General features: G+C 38.7%; 1 protein-coding gene across 4 annotated transcripts; it reads left to right on the top strand.

The window, feature by feature from the left end:
• The first annotated feature begins 52 nt into the window (after window positions 1-52).
• On the top strand, window positions 53-17721 carry LOC105498235 (hydroxysteroid 17-beta dehydrogenase 7). 4 transcript variants are annotated; one of them, XR_011615270.1, is made up of 10 exons: window positions 56-207; window positions 2047-2250; window positions 5819-5911; window positions 7092-7206; window positions 9133-9327; window positions 12750-12854; window positions 13581-13637; window positions 14712-14810; window positions 16893-16993; window positions 17193-17280. XR_011615270.1 is itself a non-coding variant. In XM_011770249.2 (9 exons), the coding sequence occupies exons 1-9, from the start codon at window positions 173-175 to the stop codon at window positions 16923-16925; spliced, it is 936 nt and encodes a 311-aa protein (XP_011768551.1). In that variant the 5' UTR covers window positions 56-172; the 3' UTR covers window positions 16926-17186. The 4 variants fall into 4 exon arrangements, 2 of the variants coding, with proteins under 2 accessions (XP_011768551.1, XP_011768550.1); XM_011770249.2 differs by lacking the exon at window positions 17193-17280 and having other exon boundaries at window positions 16893-17186; XM_011770248.3 differs by lacking the exon at window positions 16893-16993 and having other exon boundaries at window positions 57-207; window positions 17193-17721.
• Window positions 17722-24125: the final 6404 nt, after the last annotated feature.

Genomic DNA, 24125 nt, shown 5'->3' with positions numbered 1-24125 from the left:
GCGGACTGAGATTGGAGGGATCAGCGCAGACTCGATGACGCGACGGGAGGCGGGGCGTGGCCGTACTCTGATTGGTGACGGGTGAGGTGGCCCGGCTGCTGCCCGAAATCGTAGGACTTCCGAAAGCAGCGGCGGCGTTTGCTTCACTGCTTGGAAGTGTGAATGCGCGAAGATGCGAAAGGTGGTTTTGATTACCGGCGCGAGCAGGTGAGGCCTCCTTTGGGTTGGCAGAGGTGGCAGCGGATGAGGGGTCTGAGAGAGCAGGGATCTGCGACCTTCCACGAACGGATCCCGGAAGCGCCCGTCCCTGGCTTTGCCTAGGTTTCCCGGAGTCTCTGCAGCAGGTGTGGAGCGTGCCGGCCTCTTGAGGTGCTCAGTAACTGGTACTTGGTATTAAACATGACAGGGAAAAGGAAAACTAGAACATCAGTAAGTGATGAGTGTGGCAGTGATGATCCTGAGGTTATCAAGGGAATAGGGTACTCACGCGGGCTCCGCCCCTTTTCCATCTTTGCCTGCTATTCGTATTGATCGTCAGTGCCCAGCAGTTTGCTCCTGACCACGTGATCATGTCTTATACTACAGGTGTTTTGTCTGTACAATCCTTTTGCCTACAAATTTGAACACCCATGAGCATTAGGACTGTGGAGAAAAAACAATCCCCTTCCATTTAGCTCAGTGCTAGAGAGCTAACACACTCTTCAGAAACCCAGAGAAAGTTAACCTTTTCATATGAAGGCATGGTTGGGGTGCAGAATAACTAGCTCATAATAATTCCAGGGTTGCTCACTTAGTCTCTCAGCCTCTTACCTGTCATTTGCACTTCCATGAAAAATGTGTAGAGGATGAAGCCAATCAAACCATTTTTTCTACTAGTTGCATTTGGCATTTTTAAATGATTAAGATAGAGTACATGTTAAACATTTAAGATTGATCCACTTTCAATTATTCAACCACATGCATATTAACTAAGCCAGCTTGGTAGGTGTCTGCAGTTGGCAACTTTTTAGCATACCCTCTCAAGTGACTTCAACAGTTGATTGGTGCTTCTTATGTGGAAGGTACTGAAATAAGTCAGAATTGATTTTGTCTGTTTCTTTTACATATATTGTGATATGTGCAATTGTATATTAAATACCTACTATTCTCATGTGAGGACAAATAACTGTTTTTGATGCTTTGTTGTTGGTGCTAACAGATTACTGATGGTTCCAGGCTCTTTTTGGGTTTTAACTATTAATATATTTTCCTGGAATCAGCTTAAGTCATGAAAGAGAAATTATTACCCAACTTTTCATTGCTATCAGCCAGGCTGATCTGACTGATGTCACCACTCCTATGCGGTTTTACAGTGCTGGTTTTGAAGTTCTTTGTCTCCAAATGCTGTACTCATCCCTGCTTCCCTTTTCTTGGTCCTCATCTAATATTTAGTGTATTCCTACCTTCTACGTAATCACGTTGAGTTCTTTCTTTTTCTATTATTTAATCATAGTTGTCGAGAGGGATTTGTACATCCTGCCATGTTACTGATGCCTCATCTGAAAGATTCATCTGTTCCTTTATCGGAGATTTCTGGTGCTCCTTATTGGGTTTATGATACCAATAGGTGGTAAAGCCCTTGCCCCTGAGGAGCCTAGACAGCAAAGTAAAGATGCACATAGGAAACAGCTAATAAGATGCTCTTTTCAGCCCTTACTGGTGATATATTAAATCATTCTCATGAGTGGCATAATAAGTACAAAATGAAAACCACTGGCAGGATAAAGCCCAGTAATAGCAAAACTAAAGAACAATTCTTGTTTTCAGTCCAGTTATTGTGTCATTGAAGTTTTTCAAAATGAGAAAAACACAAACTAGACTGTGTCTCAAGCAAGTGACTATTGGAGTGGAGGATTCCTCCATTCTTAAATAATTGTTGAGTCTTTTATGTTTTTCTGGGCTTCTCACTGGAGGTCAAGTTGACACAGTTTTCTGAACCAGAGAGAAATGCCTCTACCTGATGCCATCCCAGATAACCCACATCTTGTGTCTGAATTGTCCTCCCAGTGGCATTGGCCTGGCCCTCTGCAAGCGGCTGCTGGCGGAAGATGATGAGCTTCATCTGTGTTTGGCGTGCAGGAATAGGAACAAGGCAGAAGCTGTCCGTGCTTCTCTGCTGGCCTCTCACCCCACTGCTGAGGTCACCATTGTCCAGGTGGACATCAGCAACCTGCAGTCCGTGTTCCGGGCCTCCAAGGAACTTAAGCAAAGGTATATCTCTTGCTGATGGATTTTTTTTTTCTTATGTGATTGTGCAGCATAACACTTAATAAAATAAGAGAGGAAAGAAAAACCTAAAAAGAAACAGGTGCAGTGTAAGCAGTTATGTTGAGGAAATCTGTATAGGGTGACCCATTGTGTCTCAGTACCACATTTTCTTTCTTTTTTTTAAATTTTTTTAAGAGATGGAGTCTTGCTCTGTCACCCAGGCTGGAGTGCAATGGCGTGATCTTGGCTAACTTCAACCTCCGCCTCCTGGGTTCAAGTGATTCTCCTGCCTCCACCTCCTGAGTAGCTGGGATTACAGGCACGCACCACCACGGTGGCCTGGTTAATTTTTGTATTTTTAGTAGAGATGGGGTTTCACCATGTCGGTCAGGCTGGTCTCGGACTCCTGACCTTGTGATCCGTCCGCCTCAGCCTCCCAAAGTGCTGGGATTACAGGCGTGAGCCATTGTACCCGGCTAGTACCACATTTTTAATCTCAATCATGATCATAATTATTTCATGGAAACTAATTTATGAGTACATCCTGATGTGTGATCAGTTGGTGTTGGGATTACAGGCGTGAGCCATTGTGCCTGGTACCACATTTTCAGTCTCAATCATGATCATAATTATTTCATGGAGACTAATTTATAAGTACATCCTGATGTGTGATCAGTTGCACTGCCTTACGTTAAGGTAACTCTTTTGACATTTGAATTCATTTTTTACATCTTTCCTTCACATAATGAATTCATTAAGTAGATAAGGCAAGTAGTGACATTTAACAAGTGAAGAAACTGAGACACAGAGATAAGGGTAATGTCCCTAGGAAGGTCATCCAATCTTATATTAGTTGAGTGAGTCAACCCCAGGGCTTCTCCCTGCTTCCTAAGGGGTATTTTTTTCCCTAGGCCAGTAAAGATTTGTTCACACCTTCACAGTAATTGGCATGTAATAGACATTTGATCAACAGTTGGTATGTGAAGGAATAGAGTATAACTTATAGAGTATAACGTATAACTCCCCTGCAAGTGAACACAAAATTGCATGTAGGTGCACAATGCATTTTTCTGGGCAGAGATGGCTTTTTATTTATTTGTTTGTTTTTAAATTTTAGGAGGAATGTATGATGAAAAGAGGCCAAGAACCCTGCACTAGTCTATGCCGCCCTAGGACTATCTTGAATAATTAATTTTCAAATATTTTAGTATTGAGGCACTTAAGAGACAAATAACTACCTTGTTTCCTTGGACAGTAAAATGAAATGGATAGAAACAAGGAAGCCCTTCTTAATGAAGACATTTGCTGAAGAAAAATACTTTGTATTTTATGTGAATTGATAATAATTTGCATTTCCCTCTTCCAAATGCACCAGTTACAAAGTGAAAGCTAGTTTTCTTCGCTCTGGCTCTTCTCAGTGTGGCCTTAGTCCTTTGTAAATGTGGTTTCTCTCTCCGGTACTGCTGAGCTCTAGAGTTTTCTGCCACATCTTAAAAAAGAAAAAAGAAAAAAAAAACCTGAGGAGATTTTCTAGGTTCTGTTTTCACATAAATTGTGATATATTCCATATCCCCTACTCCTCCATAACTTAAGAGTCTCCAGGGCTGTGAAACTGTATACTGAATGTCCTTATGGAGATAAAAACTATGAAGTTGAGAGAAGTTACGACTTTTAAATCATGTTTACAGGCATTCTTTTCCCAAACTTTCTTAGCCAGCTGGCTTCTTACCTGATTTGTTTAGATTTTGTTATATTCTCTTATTTGGAAGAAAGAACCTTCATTTCCCAGTTAATAATAGCCCATTCTGATGCAGTTTACTTTTGAGACCTAAAGTTTTAACGTTTATAGTACTGACTATTCCCGAATGCCTTCAAAGGTTCAAGATATTCGGTACTTTATCACAAGTTTAGTAATTTAGTATTTTGTAAGATATTTAGCAACTTAGCACAGATTCAAGGCAGTGAGGCTGTGGTAGCAGTGAGTTGTCCCAGGTACCCGTCATCAGCATTGTAGTGAAGTTTTGAGGTATTTTTTTTAGTTCGCAAAACAGCCTTTTTTTTTTTTTTTTGAGATGGTTGGTGTTATTCAAGTTTAGGAAATGATGGTTGTAATGATATTCACAAATATGGAATATATGAAAGTGTCCAGATAGATTCTTGCTTATGTCAAGAAACTGCACTCAGTGGCTCAAATGGATCTCTTCAGTTCTAAGCTTGAAGTCAACTAGAGCTAAAGAGAGCTTGAGATTCCTTCTAAAGGCTCAAGTAGCACCATCCCTGACGCCTGGTCTTTCTATCTGTAGCATTGTCTTCTATTAGATATGTGCAGATGAAAACTAGTAAGAAACAGTGATTCTGTTTTATCCATATTAGAGCAATGTGTCAATTATTTTATTGATGAGTGGTATGCCATTTTACTGAAGCCAGAGCTTAATTTGGTGTCTTTACTAAACATTTCCTCTCTGTTCCTAGCCAAATATGTTAATATTCTTAGATAAAAGTTGGCAAATACGGTAATAGAACAAGCAACAATGGATGAACTCACACTATCTTTGTGGCACTTATGTGATGAACTGATGGTAACAATATCAGCATTTTAAATGGTCAGTTTAATAATTTGAGTCATTTGTCAATTATTTATAGGATGATGAAGAAATATTTGTATGTGATCTGTATTGAAGACCATGTATGTAGTTCAGGGTCCTAACTTTAGAAGCTGTGGCTCTTAATGTCTTGGGTTAGTCAGAGACAGTTTGGTATATAGAACTCTAGGAGATATTCTGAATATTTATGGTGTCTGTGGGTATCATGAGAGCAGGCTTTACCTGCCTTGAACCTAGTTCAAAACCAGTACATCTAGATGAAGGCTTACATACGTTTAAAACTGAAAATGCTTTTTCAACTCATCATTTCATATCCCTTCCATGACAAGTATTCAGGAGGGAGCCCAGCAAGAATATCTTACCCTGATTCATCTTTTACAATCTCATTGTATTCTTATGAACTTTCATTATTTTATGATACATAGGACTTGTCCATGAACACTGAAAGGTTTCCACATGGATCTTCTGTTTTATTATATATTTTGGCATTCAGATTTCAACATTAATAGATCAAGTCAGGTGAATATCAATATTATATAAATTTTACTTATCAACCAGAGGAGATGTGGATTTTTTTTTTAAAAGCAAGAGACTTTGTAAGATGAGGAGAGTGGAGTGGGTTTAACAGATAGAGGGTTGCTGCAGTTCCTTATTGAGAGAACAGAGCTGGAAGGAATTATTGATCAGAGGTTTTACTTAAAGTCCACAGATTCTGTTTGAAGCCACTACCAAAGAAAGAATTCTCAGATGTTTACTGTGGCTAAAGAAAAACTGTTGAGAAAGAAATGCTGTAACTTTAATGTACTGTAAATTCTTCTCAGCTTGCTGTGGCTAATTTATTAATTTAAAAAGTATTTTTTGTCTTTCTTAGGCCTCCTTGATTCTAGTCACTCTAGAGATAGAATACACAATCTTGACCTGATGCTTTTACTTGCAACTCACAATCTCATTTGGTTGTTTACTTGCAGGTTTCAGAGATTAGACTGTATATATCTAAATGCTGGGATCATGCCTAATCCACAGCTAAATATCAAAGCACTTTTCTTTGGCCTCTTTTCAAGGTAATTTCCATTTTCTGGATGAACTGATTGGAAGGAATGTGTTCATTTTTCTGCCTAGTTTTGCTGGTGTGTTAAGTTGGGGGGATGAAAGGTAAGGGGTCGTTGAAAAGGTTGAAGACAGAAAAAGGAGATGATGCAACCATATCATGAAAGAAAAGCAATCCTCTTTTGTGGGGAGTGCTGAAAGTTCTGTTTTGTATGGTATTCTATGTCCCAGTACATTCTAAATGGTTGAATGGTTTAGAAGGTCATTTTTTGGTCTGCCTGGATATGCCTATTAGCAAGAACATTTTGAAATTAGGCAGAGTTCTCAGAGAGACTCCAACTTCCAGGAAAGCTACTTTGAACTATTTCCCAGTTGTATGTCAGGTGCTGTGACCAGTAGGTTGGGGAAATGCAGAGAACTAATGTCTTCCTGGGAAATTCTCATTACACATTAGTGTAGTGGCTTTCAAAAATTTCAAAAATGTTGAAACACAACCGGGAGAATTCTTATTTATAGGAATAAATCTTACTTTGTGACCCAGTACACTTACTCATAAATAGGCATTCTTACTATGTGCTACTTACTATACCAGTACTTTTGCTTTACTTCTTTTTCATTAAAAGACAGACAGACAGACAGACTCTCTCTCTCTCTCTCTCTCTCTCTCTCTTTCTCTCTCTCTCTCTCTCTGTCTGTCTCCATGTTGGCCTTGACCTACTGAATTGACCTCACAGCAGAACACTATATTAAATATGTTTGAAGAATTCCCAGTTAAAAAAACAACCTGTTTAACTTTGTTTTTGGCAATTAAACATACTTTATACACAGGAAGACTTTTTTCCCTTTGGCATAGCTTATTATTCATTTAGAACAGTTTACCTGTAACTTGACTGGGGAAGAGGTAAAGAGTTTTAGCAGCAGATTTTTGAGAGACTCAAGTTCCTATTGGTAGTGTGAGCTATACGTGTGTAAGTACTTCTGTGAATTAGTCGGGGGAAGGAGGGACTTTGGCATTTCATTTAATGCAATAATCCAGTCTGAGAAACAGCTATTTTTATTCCTGTCATTACAGAATCAAGGGAGGTATAGTTTATGGGTGGGGGGGGGGAGGCGGGGGATGGGTTGGGAAGTGTTTTCAGCATTTCCAGTTAAAGAAGCTTTAAAAAGTCATGCAATTATCTTCTGCTATTTCAGAAAAGTGATTCATATGTTCTCCACAGCTGAAGGCCTGCTGACCCAGGGTGATAAGATCACTGCTGATGGACTTCAGGAGGTGTTTGAGACCAATGTCTTTGGCCATTTTATCCTGGTAAAAAAGCTGTGGGCTTAATAAGCTAATATTTGGTGTGATCGTTTCTGTAAAGCTCTGGGCACGGGGCATTGCTATAGTTGAGCAACCAGTTAACTGACTTAATCTCATGTTTGAGTTTTCTTGATTGCATTTGGCTTGTTTATTGTAAGCATGGAATACTTCTGGAAGCTTTCCTAGTAGATTTTTCTTCAATAAGTGTACTAATAGTTTTTGATTTACAGAATTACTGCAGAGATAATATAGAGAGTTTCTGTATGCCTTACACCCAGATTCCCCTATTAACATTTTGCATTGGTATGATGCATTTGTCAAAATAGATGAATCAATTTTACTGCATTATTATTAACTAAAGTACACACTTATGCCGGTTTCGTTTTTGCCTAATGTCTTTTTTCAGTTCTAGGATCCCATTACATTTAGCAGTCATGTCTCCTTAGGCTCTTCTTGGTTGTGACAGCTTCTCAGACTTTCCTTGTTTTTGATGACATTGACTGTTTTGAGGAGTACTGCTTAGTGTTTTGTAGACTGTCAGTTGGGATTTGTCTGATGTTTTTCTCATGGTGAGACTGAAGAATGTGGTTTTTGGGAGGAATGTCACAGAGGTAAAGTGACATTCTCATGACATCATATCAAGGGTATATTCTATCAGTATGACTTCTCAGTGTTGATATTAACCTTGATCTCCTGGCTTGAAGTAAAGTTTGTCAGGTTTCTCCATTGTTAAGTTACTTTTTCTTTCTCCCCTTTCATACTCTACTTTTTGAAAGAAAGTTGGGCCGGGCACGGTTGCTTATGCCTGTAATCCCAGCACTTTGGGAGGCCAAGGCGGGCGAATTACCTGAGGCCGAGAGTTCGAGATCAGCCTGACCAACATGGAGAAACCCCATTTCTATCAAAAAACAAAATTAGCTGGGCATGGTGGCACATGCATGTAATCCCAGCTTCTCGGGAGGCTGAGGCAGAAGAATTGCTTGAACCCAGGAGGCGGAGGTTGCGGTGAGCCGAGATCATGCCACTGCACTCCAGCCTGGGCAACAAGAGTGAAACTCCGTCTCAAAAAAGAGAAAAAGAAAGAAAGTTACTATGTGCAGCCAATGCATACTGGCTAATGCTTTACCTCCTTAAGAGAGTGGGTTATCTACAGAAATTGTTTGGATTTTTTCCTGCAAGGGAGATTTGTCTGTTCTCTTTTATTTATGTCTTTATTCAGTCATTTATTTTTTCCACATGGACTCATGAATATGTATTTCCTGCTTTGAAATTATAAATACTATTTTATTTTCTTGCTCAAATGTTTTCAGTTTTAGCCACTGGGAGCTCTTTCAGTTGGCTCCTGTATCTCTTTGGCACACCCCCATCATTGTGGTTTTCTGTTTTTGTTTTAGCTTTCATTTTGAGCAGTTTCTTACTATCTGGCACCACAAGATGCTTCAGAATCATCTTATGTGTTTCCTTGTTCAGTCCTAGAATCAGATACTTTTCTAAAGACATATGTTTTCTTTTATCAGAGAATGGTTATTAGAAACCAAGATCTGGGTGCTTATTGCTACTGAGAGATCAGTGTCTTCTAAACCCTCTGTGCTAATAGACTACAGAGATATGTGTGTGCATACTAGCGTACTAACTCATGTATGTATGCATATCTATAAATATTTTTCTATGTAACTAATTCATGTCTCTTTTAGATAACTAGTTAATACTGATGTCTCTGACCGTAATCTCTTACCATATAGATCATTCTAGCTTCCTCCCCATGCTTATTTGTGATGTCTCACTTCAACAGTGACAAACCTGACTCCCACCATCCTCCCTCCTAATTGTTCAATTTCAGTATAGATGTACAGTGGTTTCAAAATTGTTATCTGTATTCTGCCAGTATATTTTAATACTTTTTTGTTCTTTTTTTTTTTTTCTTTCACCCAGATTCGGGAACTGGAGCCTCTCCTTTGTCACAGTGACAGTCCATCTCAGCTCATCTGGACGTCGTCTCGCAATGCAAGGAAATCTAATTTCAGCCTCGAGGACTTCCAGCACAGCAAAGGCAAGGAGCCCTACAGTTCTTCCAAATATGCCACTGACCTTCTGAGTGTGGCTTTGAACAGGAACTTCAACCAGCAGGTAAGGCCCATCTCAGTGATATGGAAATGGCAGGGCAGGTTCTCTTAATTACCTACTATTGATTTCCTAGTAAGGTAGCTGGCTTTCCACTAACTCTTGTAGTTTAGATTGATAGTTGGTGTATACGAAAATGTTAGGGCAGAGATAATTAGCTCCTGACATTTTAGTTACAGGTAGTTCATTCATCATTCTGTGGTTCTTCAGGAATTCTAACTTATGTTAACAGAGTGACACTACTAAAAGTGATAATAACTACTGTTTTGGTACTTGCTGTGTTTCAGGTTCTGTATTCATCTGTGTGTGTTATTAAATACCTGCCTCATTATATGGAGGTGGGTTTAAGTATAACCATTTTCAGATGAGGACTCTAAATCTCGGAGAACTTAAGTCATTTACCCGATGGTCACACAACTTGTAAATGGTAGAGCTCAAAATTGAGCCCGAGGCTGGCTGACTTTATGGCTTGGACTTTTCCCCCTGCACCATGCTGCCTCCTAGTGGTTGTCATAGCAGATGTTTATAGGACAGTGAAGTAGTTATAAAACCTTCTGGATAGTGGTGGTTTTAGGTAAGACTCCCAGAGCTCTGTCTCTATGAGGATCTCAGTTTATAGGATGTTTTACAGGGGATGGTGACCCTTGTTGGTCATACTGAGTCCTTGTGGCCACTATGGTCTGCAGTTTACTGCTTCTTTTATCTCTCTGTTGCCCAGGTCTAAATTCTTACCTGAAAATCTCCAGTCTTCCCCTTGGACATTTTCTTTTGTTTGCTTTGATTAACAGTGTTGTATGAGTATGGGGCTATGGAGAAGTTTAATTTCACTAACATTTATAAAAGACTTATCATGTTTAGGGCACTGGGCCAGGTTTAGGGTTGAGGAGAAAAGTGAAATAAAAAGATGATCAAGAATTATGTTTTCCCTCAAGGGAGCTTCTTGGATCATGAATTAGACATAGAAATATAAGCCTTATGTGATAGTCTAGACCTGGCTTATTCTGGAATGGCTACCTTTATCAGGTGGTATTTTGTGATCTGGCTCTTAGAATCATGCCCCCCCTTTTTTTGAGACAGAGTCTCGTTCTGTTGCCTAGGCTGGAGTGCAGTGGCACAATCTCAGCTCACTGCAACCTCCATCTTCTGAGTTCAAGTGATTCTCATGCCTCAGCTTCCCGAGTAGCTAGGATTACAGGCATGTGCCACCACACCCACGTTTTGTATTTTTAGTAGAAACAGGGTTTTACTGTTTTGGCCAGGCTGGTCTCGAACTCCTGATCTCAGGTATCTGCCTGCCTCAGTCTCTCAAAGTGCTGGGATTACAGCGCCTGCACCCAGCCTGAATCATGCCTCTTATAAAGTTGAAGCTAAGAGCATACTTTCTAGGACTGAATTTGAATCCTGACTCTTTGTAACCCTAGGCATATTATTTAATCTCCCTATGCCTCAGTTTCCTCATCTGAAAAATAGGGATAGTAATAGTGCCTGCCTCACAGATTTATTGGGAAGATGGACTGAGGGGATCTGGATGAAGCACTCACAGCAGTGCTTTGTATTCAGAATGTGAGTTTGTGTGTGCATGTGTCTGTACAAATACATACATGTGGATATGCATGAGCGTGTATATGTATTTGTGTGCCTACCCATGTGTAGGGGGTTCATATGTACGTGTACAGGTTTTGTGGGTGTGTGCACATGTGTTTGTGCATGTATTTTTTGGGTGTGTGCACATGTGTAGGTGTTGGTGCATGTGGTCTGCAGATGCCTGTACGTGTTCTTGTATAGGCTGTTAATATTGCAGGTTGGACTCAGCATGTTGGCCCCATTGTGCACCTCCTTCCGAAGTTTCTTGAGACGTTTAAAAACTTGTCACAACTGCTTCCTGGTACTCTGAGAACTCCCTTTTAGAGGAATTAGCTTTTCCTTTCATAGAAAGGTCTGGGATTCTATTTAAGTCTCAGTTATCAAGTAAGGTTTGGGATTCTATCTTTTATGAAAGAGGGAGATTTAGCTATTGCTTGTAAAATCTGTTGAGATTGGTTCTCAGCCAATGACTTTTTTCTCCCTGGCCTTTATGAGGAAAGAAGCAGCTGAGAAAGAATGACATTACAGTATTCCTTTTGAAGCCCTGTGTTACTGGAAATGTTGTCAGGTTCTATATAGACTGCCTGATAGACTTGAATCATCCATGCATCCTCCCCGACTCAAGCCATATAGAAATACTCAGGATCATCACAATTTAATCCCTATAATTAAACAAATGGAAGGATACAGTCTTGGTTAAGATTGTCTTCTTCTTTCTTTCTTTTTTTATCTCTCAACATCAGAAAATTATATATGTTGGAAACCCTGGATTTTAGTTTGAAGATTTCTTCATTTAGGACAGAATAGTCCACAAGTGTTCCTAGGTAGTTCCTAGAATAAGAACTTTTCCTTAGCTGTTTTGGGGGCAGAGTACATTATTTTCTTAGGAAAAACTTTTGGACTATCATGAGGATAAGTCTTAGCTCTTGACTTTTTTCTAGAGGATTGTTGGTAAATCAAGGGGATTCTCAGGTTCTGTCTGTAACAGACAGTTCAATGAACAGATAGCACCCTAAGCAACAGAACCTGGAGGCTTTTCCTCCTTTATTTGGTGCTGCAGAGTCTTGGCATTGCCTGACATGGATCAACCATCCCTGAGAGTCCCCTTGATTTCCCAGCAATCCTCTAGAAAAAAGTCACAAGCTAAGACTTATCCTCATGATAGTCCCGGGGCTCCAGGGCTTAACTATAGATCACTTAGGACCCTTTAGATTAAATAAGCTCTGTGTTAATTGGGGCTCTCTTTATAGGGTGGAACTTTCTAAAATGAGTTCTAGGCTAAGGACCTGATTTAGAGATCTTCAGTTGGAGAAAGTGACAGCACATACAGCCTGATGCCGGGAGCACCCACCTCAAGCTAGACGTATGGGTCTTATGTACCTGCAGGGAAACAGACACATACTTTAGGTTTAACTGTCTATTTATTAGGCCAGAAACTTCTTGAAGGCAAGGACTGTACTCCGTACATCTTTTAATCGTAAATGCTCATGATTATTGAAAAGTTGATCTTCAGTTAAGCCAATAATAGGGAAAACTCAGATAACCAGGCCCTGCTTTTCTCCCCCAGCTTTAAGATTGGTTATTTTTTATACTGCAAGGTTCATGAGAATAGAGACTTTGTCCTACTAATTTTTACATCCTGGGTGCCTCTCACAGTGGGTTCTCTTAATACATGATTCTTCAACATAAATGTTTTACCCACCTTCAGAGACAACTCAAAACGTAAATTCTTTATTACCTGACTTCTGGCTCATGTACATACCTCTTTTATTAACTAGCATGTAGCTGGACTGAGTCAATATACATTAAGTTAAAGTCTTATTGCTACCCCTGTCTGTTCCTAGGGTCTGTATTCCAATGTGGTGTGTCCAGGTACAGCACTGACCAATTTGACATATGGAATTCTGCCTCCCTTTATATGGACACTGTTGATGCCGGCAATATTGCTAGTAAGTGATGAATACTTCTTTTCTTAGCTCATAAAATCTCTTTTTGGGACCTGGAAGATGTGTTTAAGGGTTGGGGAATGATTTAAGGAATGAACCTGAATGCCATTTAACTTGAGGTTTTGAACTTACTAAATGTGAAACCTCTGCTTAATATTTCTAAGTATTACTGCCACACCACCATTTGAGTGTCCACTTCTCTTTAAAGGAATGTTTCATTGCTCATGCACCACAGATCCCAAGAGTTCTGTAATCATATAATTTCAGAAAACCCATGTTAAACATGGTTAAACTGGACTTCTCTAAGTTTTCAAAGTGGTCATGCGCATTAAAAGTTCCCAAAGAGGGGATAATTGTACATTATGTAACTATAGAACCATATTTTTGTTTCGTGATTTGAACATCTTGCAGGACCATCGTTTCTCTGGCACACATTGAAAAATGCTATTTTTAGGAAATGATTCTCCCTTTAGGGCTCAGGAAGAAATATCTCTCCTTTAGGGCAGGCATAAAGAAAAGATCAGAAGTAAATAGACCTTCGTGTTAAAAGTGGTTGATTTGGAGTATGGAGATTAAGTGATGTTTCTTTTTTGACCTCTATTTTTTGTTACTTAAAAAATGTTCTATAATCAGAAAGGCAAGTTTTCTTTTTTAATATTTAAATGAATAATTATTTTGTGACTGTATTCTAAACTACCACAAAAATAACTGTTGTTTTCTTTTCTGCAGCTTCGCTTTTTTGCAAATGCATTCACTTTGACACCATACAATGGAACAGAAGCGCTGGTATGTTACTGAAGTTTTTATAACTTGTATGATGGCTTAGCAGATGTGAATTACAGGTTCACTTGTGGTAGAAATAATTTCGACAGAAGAGATAATAAGAGAATAAGCTCTGTGAATAATCGAGGTCCTGTTTGGAGCTAAAGCGGACTATAAGGCTAAGCGCAGAACATTAGGAGTGAAGTTTGCAAGTTTGACATTTACCATGGCACTGGGCACCATGACTATAGGAAAAACACTTCTTTAGAGGCAGGATATACCAGCAGCTGGAGGAGAGACAGAGCAGTGGAAAGCTGGAGGGGCAGGCAAAGCAGGACGATGACTGCACAATCAGTCCGTGATTTCCCACGGAGAAAGAGCATCTTGTGGGTCAAGAGCCAAGATAACAAAGTTCAACACCATTCCCCTCTATGAAGATTTTCTTCCCTTTCTTAGAGGATCAAGTTGTTATTTTATTAGGAAGCCAGCCGAGTTCCTTAAATCACACATGGCAAATGGGTTGCGTGTGTTTCCTCATCAATGGCAGACATTACTAATGGGCTATAATACTCCTTTCTGTTGTACACAAGTGGTGTCTCTGAATATTCTTCAACCCAGAGCTCCAGAGGCAGCCTCTACTAATGGATCAGAATTGTCCTACATTAAAAACGCATTGTATCTGAGTCAGTTCTTTATGTTTGTCTCCCTCATTCCATTGAGCTCCTTCAGGAATTTTGCTATTCACTTTGGAAACCTAAGGACCTAGCACTGTAGTACTTAGTAGATTATTAAATCTTGACTTAATTGAAATTAGCTAAGGAAAACATAAATGGAATTGGCTTTGATGATCTTGTTTTGGTAAATGTTACAGAAATAAATGTGTTTATTGTAGGAACACAAATTGATTATAGAAGCAAGTGCTTTTAAACTATATTTTAATTAGTTCTCAATACATTTGCTAAACCGTTCACTGATGATATTTGAGAGGATGTTTATAATTTGTCTGGGGAGCTCTATAAAGTGCTGATTGTGAATCTCCACCAGCCTCACTCACCTTGGGCAGAAGAAACAAATCATTGACACATCCTTCCTTTCCAGGTGTGGCTTTTCCACCAAAAGCCCGAATCTCTCAATCCTCTGATCAAATATCTCAGTGCCACCACTGGCTTTGGAAGAAATTACATTATGACCCAGAAGGTAAATGTGCTTACATTGTTGCACTGATGTTTGCTGCTGGGTTGATGAATTAAGCCCGTGTTCCTGACCAGCCCCTCAGCCCCCCAGCTTCCCTTCTCTGAGTACTCATTGTTCACCAGCATCACACTGGCCTGATTTTATTTCATCCTGCTCTCTCCTGTTTCTTGCACATCTTGTTCTCCTGACCTAAGCTGCTCTCAGCCTCTTGATGATTAATTTCTGCTCATCCTTCAGATCAGCTTATCCCATAGCCTTTAGTGACCCTGTAGACCAGGCCTGGGTGCCTCTGTGGTAGGCTTTCTTGACATCCTGTACCTGTTGCAGATCATGCTTGTTCACCTTCGGGTTCCTCTGTCAGAATGTAAGCTCTGTGAGGAGGAGGGTCATACCCCATTTCCTAGCGGACTGCCTTACACATGGTAGACGCTCAGTAAATACGTTGCAAGTTGGATGAAATAGGAAGTGTTTTTCTGTGTGAACTTAACTTCCCTTTGAGTATTCAGTTCTGCTTGTGACAATTATCAGCTTTAATAGATTGGTGTTTTGAAGAGGAACAGGATAATGTGCAGAAAAAAAATCAAATCAGTACTGTGTTTTTTAGACTTGGTGTAATCTAAAATGAAATCAAACATAGAGTTACATACTGGGGAATGAGAACATTTATTTTAAACTGAGAGAAGTACTTTGTTATACTTTTGTCATGACTAAGGTTTATTTCAGCCTTCGATTTTCCACCATCCAGCCTGTTGTGAGGAGGTATTAGCTTAAGATAAAATAAGATTGAGGTGACTGTTAGGTAAGTCAAGTAACTGGCATCGATCTTGGCGTCTGTTAGTAGCATGAGCTGAAAGGGGAGCCATGCACTTGGCTTCCTGTGCTATCTGTTCACTAAAAGTGAACCTTCCAGGTTTTTCAAAATACATTCTGTGGGATACTAGTTTCTTGAGAAGATTTGCAAGAAGCAGTTCCTGTAGCAAGTAAAATTGAACCATGCTTCATATTACGTTCCCCTCTTTCAGAGACTTGTACAGCATACATCAGCAAAGTAAAGGCTGTGAGAAGTTGAAACAGTTAAGAAATGTGTGTGAAATATTTAATCCTGCTGTTTTCAGTTCCTCACCATGAATTTTTTTTAAACCAAATTTTACATAACCTGTAACATCCCTTTGGGGAATTCTATTATAAACTAATAACTTACTTTAGGCTAGCAGAGTGTATTTGAACTTACTGTCTGTTAACTTAGAGGGAATGTTTTGTTTATCAAGGGAAAGAATGTTTAATTCTACAAACTGACATACTCATTAGCATTTTATGGAAATGCACTGAAGAAAGTATTTTCACCTTTGATTATTTGGGTAAGTCAGCTTTCTCTTCTGTTAAAAGATGGGGTTGAACTAGAAGAGTTCTGTAATGCTTCTTCCAGTTCCATTATAGAAAAACTAACATGATTGAAAATAAATGTTATTTTCAAAATGTTCAAAAGTTTATTTAATTTTTAGCCTTTCAGTTTTGTGAACAAAGAGGCTGTTCCTGAAGTTTAGGCTCTGTGTTGGCTTGAAAAAAGGATATCGCTATTTTAAAAGAGCTGAAAGTTTGCCTTTACATACTGTCGAGATTTCCTGCATGAAACACAGGAATGTAAAATAATTATGGATTGAACCAGATAGAATCTTAAATTTCTTGCATGTAAAAGCATTTAGGAGAGAGGCAGTCTCAGGCTGCCATGGCAGCTCCACAAATTGTCCGGAACCCAAGTTCCTTGCAGTCACCACCTGGCCATTAGGGCGTGGCCCTCAGGCCTGCGGCTGGAGAGTGGTATGGAAGAAGGGAAGAAAAAAGGGATGCTTTATTTCTCTTGAAGAGACTCCAGGTATTATTTACATCTCACTGGCCAGAACATAGTCTCATGGCTCTGGCACCCATTGTTTCAACAGGGGCTGAAGTATCATCTTTTATCTAGAGGGCCGTGAGCCCAGCTCAAACCAGGGCTTTTTTACTAAGCCAGATGGATATTAGGAAGTGAGTAGCCATTAGAAATTCACGAAACTCTTGATTTTTCTGTTTTGTCCTTTGATATCACAGTTGGTTGGTGTCTTCTGTTTCCTGGGCATATAGAAGTTGGGGGAGATAGCAAAACTCGGATCTTTCAGTCTTGCTGTTTAAGGGAAGCATCAGTGGGTTTGGTGAGTGTTGGAACTGAGACTGACATTTAGTATGTCTTCAGGCTCTCAGTTTCCTGACAGTCCCCACGTGTCTGCCACCATGGCCCTTTCCTGCTGCCTCCTTTCTTTTTGTTTCATATATTGAATGACTTTCTTTTATACAAATACTATTCATCTTAATTTTCCTTTCTAGACATCTTTATTTTTGCTTCTTTTCCAGATGGACCTAGATGAAGACACTGCTGAAAAATTTTATCAAAAGTTACTGGAACTGGAAAAGCACATTAGGGTCACTATTCAAAAGACAGATAATCAGGCTGGGCACAGTGGCTCATGCCTGTAATTTCCAGCACTTTGAGAGGCCAAGGCGGAAGGATCACTTGAGACTAGGAGTTCGAGACCAGCCTGAGAAACATAGTGAGACCCTGTCTCTACAAAAAGAAATAAAAAAATTAGCTGGGTGTGGTGGCATGCATCTGTAGTCCCAACTACTCAGGAGGATGAGGTGGGAGGATCTCTTGAGGCTGGGAGGCGGAGGTTGCAGTGAACTGAGATTGTGCCGTTGCACTCCAGCCTGGGTGACAGCGAGACCCTGTCTCAAAAAATATGTATATTTAATATATATATATATATAACACCAGAACTGACAATGATACTCCGGAACATTGCATACCTTCTTGTACATTCTGGGGCATGTGGATTTCTATCATGTTGGATAATATGCATTTGTAATAAACTATGAACTATGACTGTCTATTTTCCTTCCTTTTGGAATTATCTCCGAGAATGTGTATGTGTGCATGCTTGTATGCATATGAGAAAAAGATTGGGCCGGGCACAGTGGCTCAAGCCTGTAATCCCAGCACTTTGGGAGGCTGAGGTGGGCAGATCACGAGGTTAGAAGTTTGAGACCAGCCTGGCCAACATGGCAAAAACCCATCTCTACTAAAAATACAAAAATTAGCCGCGTGTGGTGGCGTGCACCTGTAATCTTAGCTTGGGAGACTGAGACAGGAGAATCGCTTGAACTCAGGAAGCAGAGGTTGCAGTGGGCCAGGATCATGGCACTGCACTCCAGCCTGGGTGACAGAGCAAGACTCCATCTCTAAAATTAAAAATCGATAAAGTAAAAATATTAGTTATTCTCTAGAATGGTATCACATCAAAATTATTAGAGTTCTTTTCTGAAAGATTTTATGTAAAAATAAAATCAAGTCATCCAACAGAATATCTGTTTATATTATTCTGTCAACTGGAGCCTAAGCTGTGCTCCATGGGACAAGAGGTGGACTTGAATAATTGTGACACAGGCACACACTGCTCCTTTCTTTGGCCTGCCCCCAGCAAAAGGAAGTACTGCCAACTATTTGAGTGGCAATCGGAACTTTGTTGCTTTACGAGCAATGTTTTTAGCTCTTTTGCACTATTTCTTCCTCCATATGCTGCTTCTGACAATCTCAAAATTGTTAGAATCCAAACAGTCCTCATGTGGTGTCCATGTGGTTAATAACAAAAACGAAATAGATACATTTTTGGGTGACTTGAATTATTTTTGGTTTAAAAAATATCTTTTATTGATTCTGAAGGAGTTCATGCTAATATTGGGCCTGATCCTTAACATTATTTGCAAATTTGTTTATTAGTGACCAACCCATTTTCATGATCATATCTTAATAGTTGTAAACTTGCAACGAGAAACTCGCATTAAGTTTCGATAAAATTTTCTAATTGGGTAACTGCTGGCGTAAGGTACACTATAGTAGTAGAGGAAAGTGGTGAGGATTTAGTTTACATGTATCAGATAATTATGCAAACTTTTTCTTTATAAATTTTCAAAGAACCACACCCCAGGCCTCACTTGATATGAAAAAAAATGATAAAATGCCATATACTTTTACTGTAAATATAACCAATGTAATGCCTGAAATCTAAAGTCAGTAAAATTTTGAATGAGTTAACAAAAGTAAAAAACGATATATAATTTCTTCACAGTTTATGAAGTTTTTGATTAGTTTCTCTAATTCTGTTGTTAAAGGTTTTCTATAAACATTCTATAAGTGAAAATGAGAGCTGCATACCACTGTGTCCACTGTCTTTGGGAGAGAAGGGTGAAGCTGACCTGAAATCGAGCTGTTTTTCACTCTTCCATTCACTCACATTGTAAATTTGGAAGAAGCACATTATGTATTGTGAATCTCAGGTTCCTCATATGTAAAGTGGAGTGGTTATCTTTTTGCTGCTTCTACTCATGGGTATGGAGTGAACATTTAGTGCAATAATATATGTGAATGAATAAAGAGCTTTTTAACACATTGTAATAATTTTTATTAGAGATTGATAAGCCAGAATGTCATGGTTCAAACACTATAATGTAAGGCACTAAGTGATGACTTCCTATCTGATAGAGTTGGTTCAGTTTTCCAAGTTTGACCCGGTAGGCAGCATCTGATCAAGTGGCAGGGCATGGTGGGAGGAGTATGGGCTTTAGGGCTGGGCAGACCTTGGATCAGATTTGGATTTAGCCAGTTAACTATCTGTATGGAGTTCGAGACCAGCTGTATAACTTTGGGCAAGTTACTTCAATTTATACCTCAGTTTGATTACATAAAATATTGATGCCAGTGCCTACCTTGCAGAATTGTGATAATATTCTAGTAGGTGCACAGCCAATGCAAATTAAATACCCAAAAGGAAACTTTAAACATGAACCAATCTTGATTTCACGTCATTGATGATGTGTCCCTAGGTTGGTTCTGTACGTATTTTCTGAGCCATTTTATCCAATTTCCTCAAAACAGGGAGCACTCCCTTCCCACACTCCCAAATGGTGTACCTGTACAATTGGTTCCTTTCATTAAACAATCCCAGATTTAACTCTTTTTGTATCTGACTGGAGTAGTAGGTTAAAGATTCAACTGCTAGGAAGTTGGATTTCAGCAGATGCCTGATTTCTGCCTTGATCTGGTGCATTTATTTTGATTTCCAATGGGTTTAGTATAATTCATTCGTTCCATAGATGAGCACTGACCACATGCCAGGCACTGTTGGGTTTTGAGGATATAGAAGTTAACATGTGAATGATAGAGTGAGACATCTCAAATGCTTCTAATAAGCATTCTAGAAAGAACTGAGAACATGGGAAAGAGGTAACATTGAGGAGATGAAGACTGAGGTTTTTTTTTTTTTTTTTTTTTTTTTTCCTTTTTTCTTTTTGTTGTTAGAATTGATGGAAGCCATGATCATCAGATTCAGGAAAAATGGCAAGTTCCAAACAAGATAGACACAGATAAAGAAAAACCTAGACGTAGTGAAACTGCAGAGAACCAAAGAAACTAACTTGCAAAAACAACTGGAGACAATAGATTACTGACAAAAATCACTGGGTGGATTAGCTAATGCCTGTAATCCCAGCACTTTGGGAGGCCAAGGTGGAAGGATTGCTTAAGGTCAGGAGTTAGAGACCAGTCTGGGCAACATAGTGGGATGCTGTCTTTACCAAAAACAAATCATTTCTTTTTAACATTGTTGGATTTGTTTTGCTAATATTTTATGGAGAATTTATGTGTCTAAGTTCATGAAAGACATTGGCCTGTATTTTTTTTTGGTTTTGACTGGTTTGGTTATTTGGCGATAGCAACCTCAGAAAATGAGTTGAAGTGTTCTTTCATCTTCTGTATTCTGGAAGATATTATGTAACATTGGTGTTAATTCTTCTTTAAATATTTGGTAGAATTCACCAGTGAAACCATCTGGGCCTGGAGATTTAGTTTATGGATCTTGAAAATTATGCATGTAATTGTTAATGATTATAAGACTATTCAGATTTTCTGTTTTATCTTGTGTTTTTGTCATTTGTGCTTTTTAAGGAATTGGTCAATTATTTCTAAGTTTTCAAATTTATTAGCGTAAAAGTTGCTTGTAGTAGTATCTTTTTAATGGCTACAAGATCTGTAATGATGTTCTCTAATTCATTCTTGATGTCAGTATCTTCTCTTTTTTTTCTTTTCTTTTTTGTCAGTCTTGCTAGGAGTTTCTCAATTTTATTGGTATTTTCCTAAGAACCAACTTTTGTTTGCTAAATTTTCCCAATTGTTTTCCTATTATCAATTTCACTGACTTCAGCTCAGATCTTTTCTATTTCCTTCCTTCTGCTTGCTTTAGATTTATTTTGCTCTTCTTTCTCTACTTTCTTGCTGTAAAAGCTTAATTATGAACTTCTTCTTAGCACTATTCTAGCCGCATGCCAGATTTTTTGACACATTATTAAGTTGTACATATTTTTATTAATTTCCTTTGATACTTTCTCTTTACTCATGAATTACTTAGAAATGTTGTTTAATATACATATTTTTAGAGATTTAAAAAACTTGTTATTGAGTTCTGACTGTATTTTTGTTATTGATTTCCAGTTTTATTCTATTATAGTCGGAGAACACATTCTGTCTGATTTCTCTACCCTTACATTTGTTGAGGTTTGTTTTATGGCCCAGGATATGGCCAGCTTTGGTGAATGTCTCATGGGCTCTCCTCCACACTGTGCCTGCGGTTGTTTCTTCTTTGGAATTCTAAGGTAATTTTTTTTTTTGCCTTTTGTCCACAGTTAATAGTTGTTCTTCAGGAAGGATGGTCTGTGGGTGGGGTACGTTGCTATAATTAAAAGCAAGACTTCTCTGCACTTTTTAGTTCCATCTTTATTTCTGTATGATTTTACTTTCTTCTGTTTCTTTCCTGAGTATAATCAGTTTTTGTTTTATTTCTTCCTGTTCTTTGTCTATTTCGGTTTTTAAAATTTTTGATGCATGGTATTTTTTAATGTCGCCAAATGCTTGTTTAAGGATATTTAATTCTGTTTCATTGGGTTAGTATTTTCTTCTCCCTTGTAGTTGTTTTCTTGGGCATGGGGGATGGTGGTTATTGTAGTTGTCAACTCAAACATTTTTTTTTTTTCCGTCATTTTGTTTGCTTCACTTCTCAGCAAAGCCTTCTGGTCACCCAGTCTAAAATTTCATCATGCCCCTCATATGTTCTCATCTTTCTTATCTACCTTTTTTTTTCCTTTTTGCTGCTTATTACTATCTAACATATGTATTTTACTTATCTTGTCTATTGCCTTTCAACCTACCAAAGTATAAGCTCCAAGATGATTGGGACTTTTAAAAACATTGTTTCTCTACTATTAGTGCAAGGCATATAGTAGGCACTCAATTACTGCTTGTTGTATAAATAAATACATGAACAATTGATTAAACAAAGGTTTATTTTAATAAAGGTATCATGCTCCTTGACATTTATAGCCTTAATCAACTTTTTTTGTTATAGCCATATTGAAAAAAAAAAAAAACAAACAAACTCTATCACAATTTCGATCTTAATTTGAAGTGGTGTTTGCAGTACCAAGTCAAGAGTTTATTGAGTTTCTGTCTGCTGTCATCGTCATGTTAGAATATTGCCTTGTGCTGATACAATTCCTTCTCATGAAAAACAAAAAATACAAAGAACAACAAGAATGTAGAATGAGCTTTATTCCTACTAATGGAACTCCACACAATAATCCATATTTCTTGTCTGGCACCTGAAAATGTGAACAAATTTCATTATCTGACAAGTCTTGTTTACTTATTATGTTTAATAACCATGACAATATACATAAAGGACTGTTGAAAATGGAGAGTAATCCACCGGGTTAAAGAGAGCTCATCTCACCATTGCTGGAGGTTATTCCTCACTGTCTTATTTGACTCCTGTTTCAAAGAAGGGAATTATAGGAGGTTTTAGAGCGGTTTATAGTGGAAAAGAAAAATCTCAGAGACTGGATGTTCGAGAAACATTTTTTGTTAGTGACTCATAAATAGGTTTAAATGTGGGTAGATGACACGGATGATGCTTTGGATATAGGCTATGCATGGATTTATTTTCTTTCTTAGGCTAGGAAGTAACACTATCGCACTCTGCTGTATTTAACAGTCAAAATGATTCTATATTCTCTGTATCTTTGATTGCAAAGTGATCTCTATTTATAACTATCATTTATATTCCACATTTGAAAGAAATATATTCACAAGCACCCAGGAAAAATGATTTATTATATGTGCCATATGAGTAAGAATTGATTACTTATCATTTATAACAATGTAAAAAATCCTATCCCACACATTAGTTGTGAGCCAGGCCGGATAAATGGGGATTTGAAAAGAAGAGAGATGAATGATAGGAGGGAAAGGAAACAAAGGGAGAGTGTTTGAGTCAAGGCAGTACTTTCCCCCTGCTTGAAACTGGAGGCAACTTCATTCCAGAGACATCTACAGAGAACTACAAGTTCTCTGTTATAAGGGGCTAAAAATAAATCATTTTATTCTTGGCCTTCAAGGACTTAGTTCAGGCACATGATGGGAATTAGAGCTAGATTTTAAAGTTCAGGGTAGAAGTGGATGAAAAATATAGCAAATAATCAGCCACAGATAGATCTGTCAGATTCTTATCGAGAAAAGTATGAATGGTTATCCAGGAATAGGGTTATCATGACCAGGTGATGCTTCTCCATGTCCAGAAACTAAAATATCTACATCAACACAACAAAAATCAAGATGAAAACATAGGAGTTATTGAAAGTAAAACCAAGGGCTTAATTTGATTAGTCCACCAAACTTATCCTGCCCTGCTTGCTTTTGGTTGTTTGCCTTTTGCTTTCGTTTTTGTTTTTCCCTGAAGCTGAAGGCATGGTAGCTGAAGGCTGCACCACTGAATGCTGTACCTAACCTTCACTGGCTACCTTACAGATAACATAAGTCACATGATAGTGGTCATTTCAGTTGTTTTTTAGGAACTTAGGGCAGCTCCTGTCCAGTTCAAACCAGTTGAGACTATGTACTCTTCAACTAGGCATGTGTACATACCTGAGAGGGAGCCTTTTGGTGTCAGAGGCAAAAACACCATTCTCAGATCATGCTAATGCTGATCTGAGACATATATCCTGTGAAATGCCATGGACCCCGATAATGCTGGCATAGATCACTGATTACCTCATTTTTACCCACTGCCATTCACCTTTCCCCATGTCTTAGACCACCCGCTTCTCTAATCCATAAATATTTCCTATCTTTGGGGAGGCGGATTTGAGAGCTGTTATCCCACCTCCTTGCTGGGATGTCTAATT

This window comes from Macaca nemestrina, chromosome 1 (assembly GCF_043159975.1).
Source record: "Macaca nemestrina isolate mMacNem1 chromosome 1, mMacNem.hap1, whole genome shotgun sequence".
NCBI classification, from domain to species: Eukaryota; Metazoa; Chordata; class Mammalia; order Primates; family Cercopithecidae; genus Macaca; species Macaca nemestrina.
This window is presented reverse-complemented; position numbering and strand designations above follow the sequence as displayed.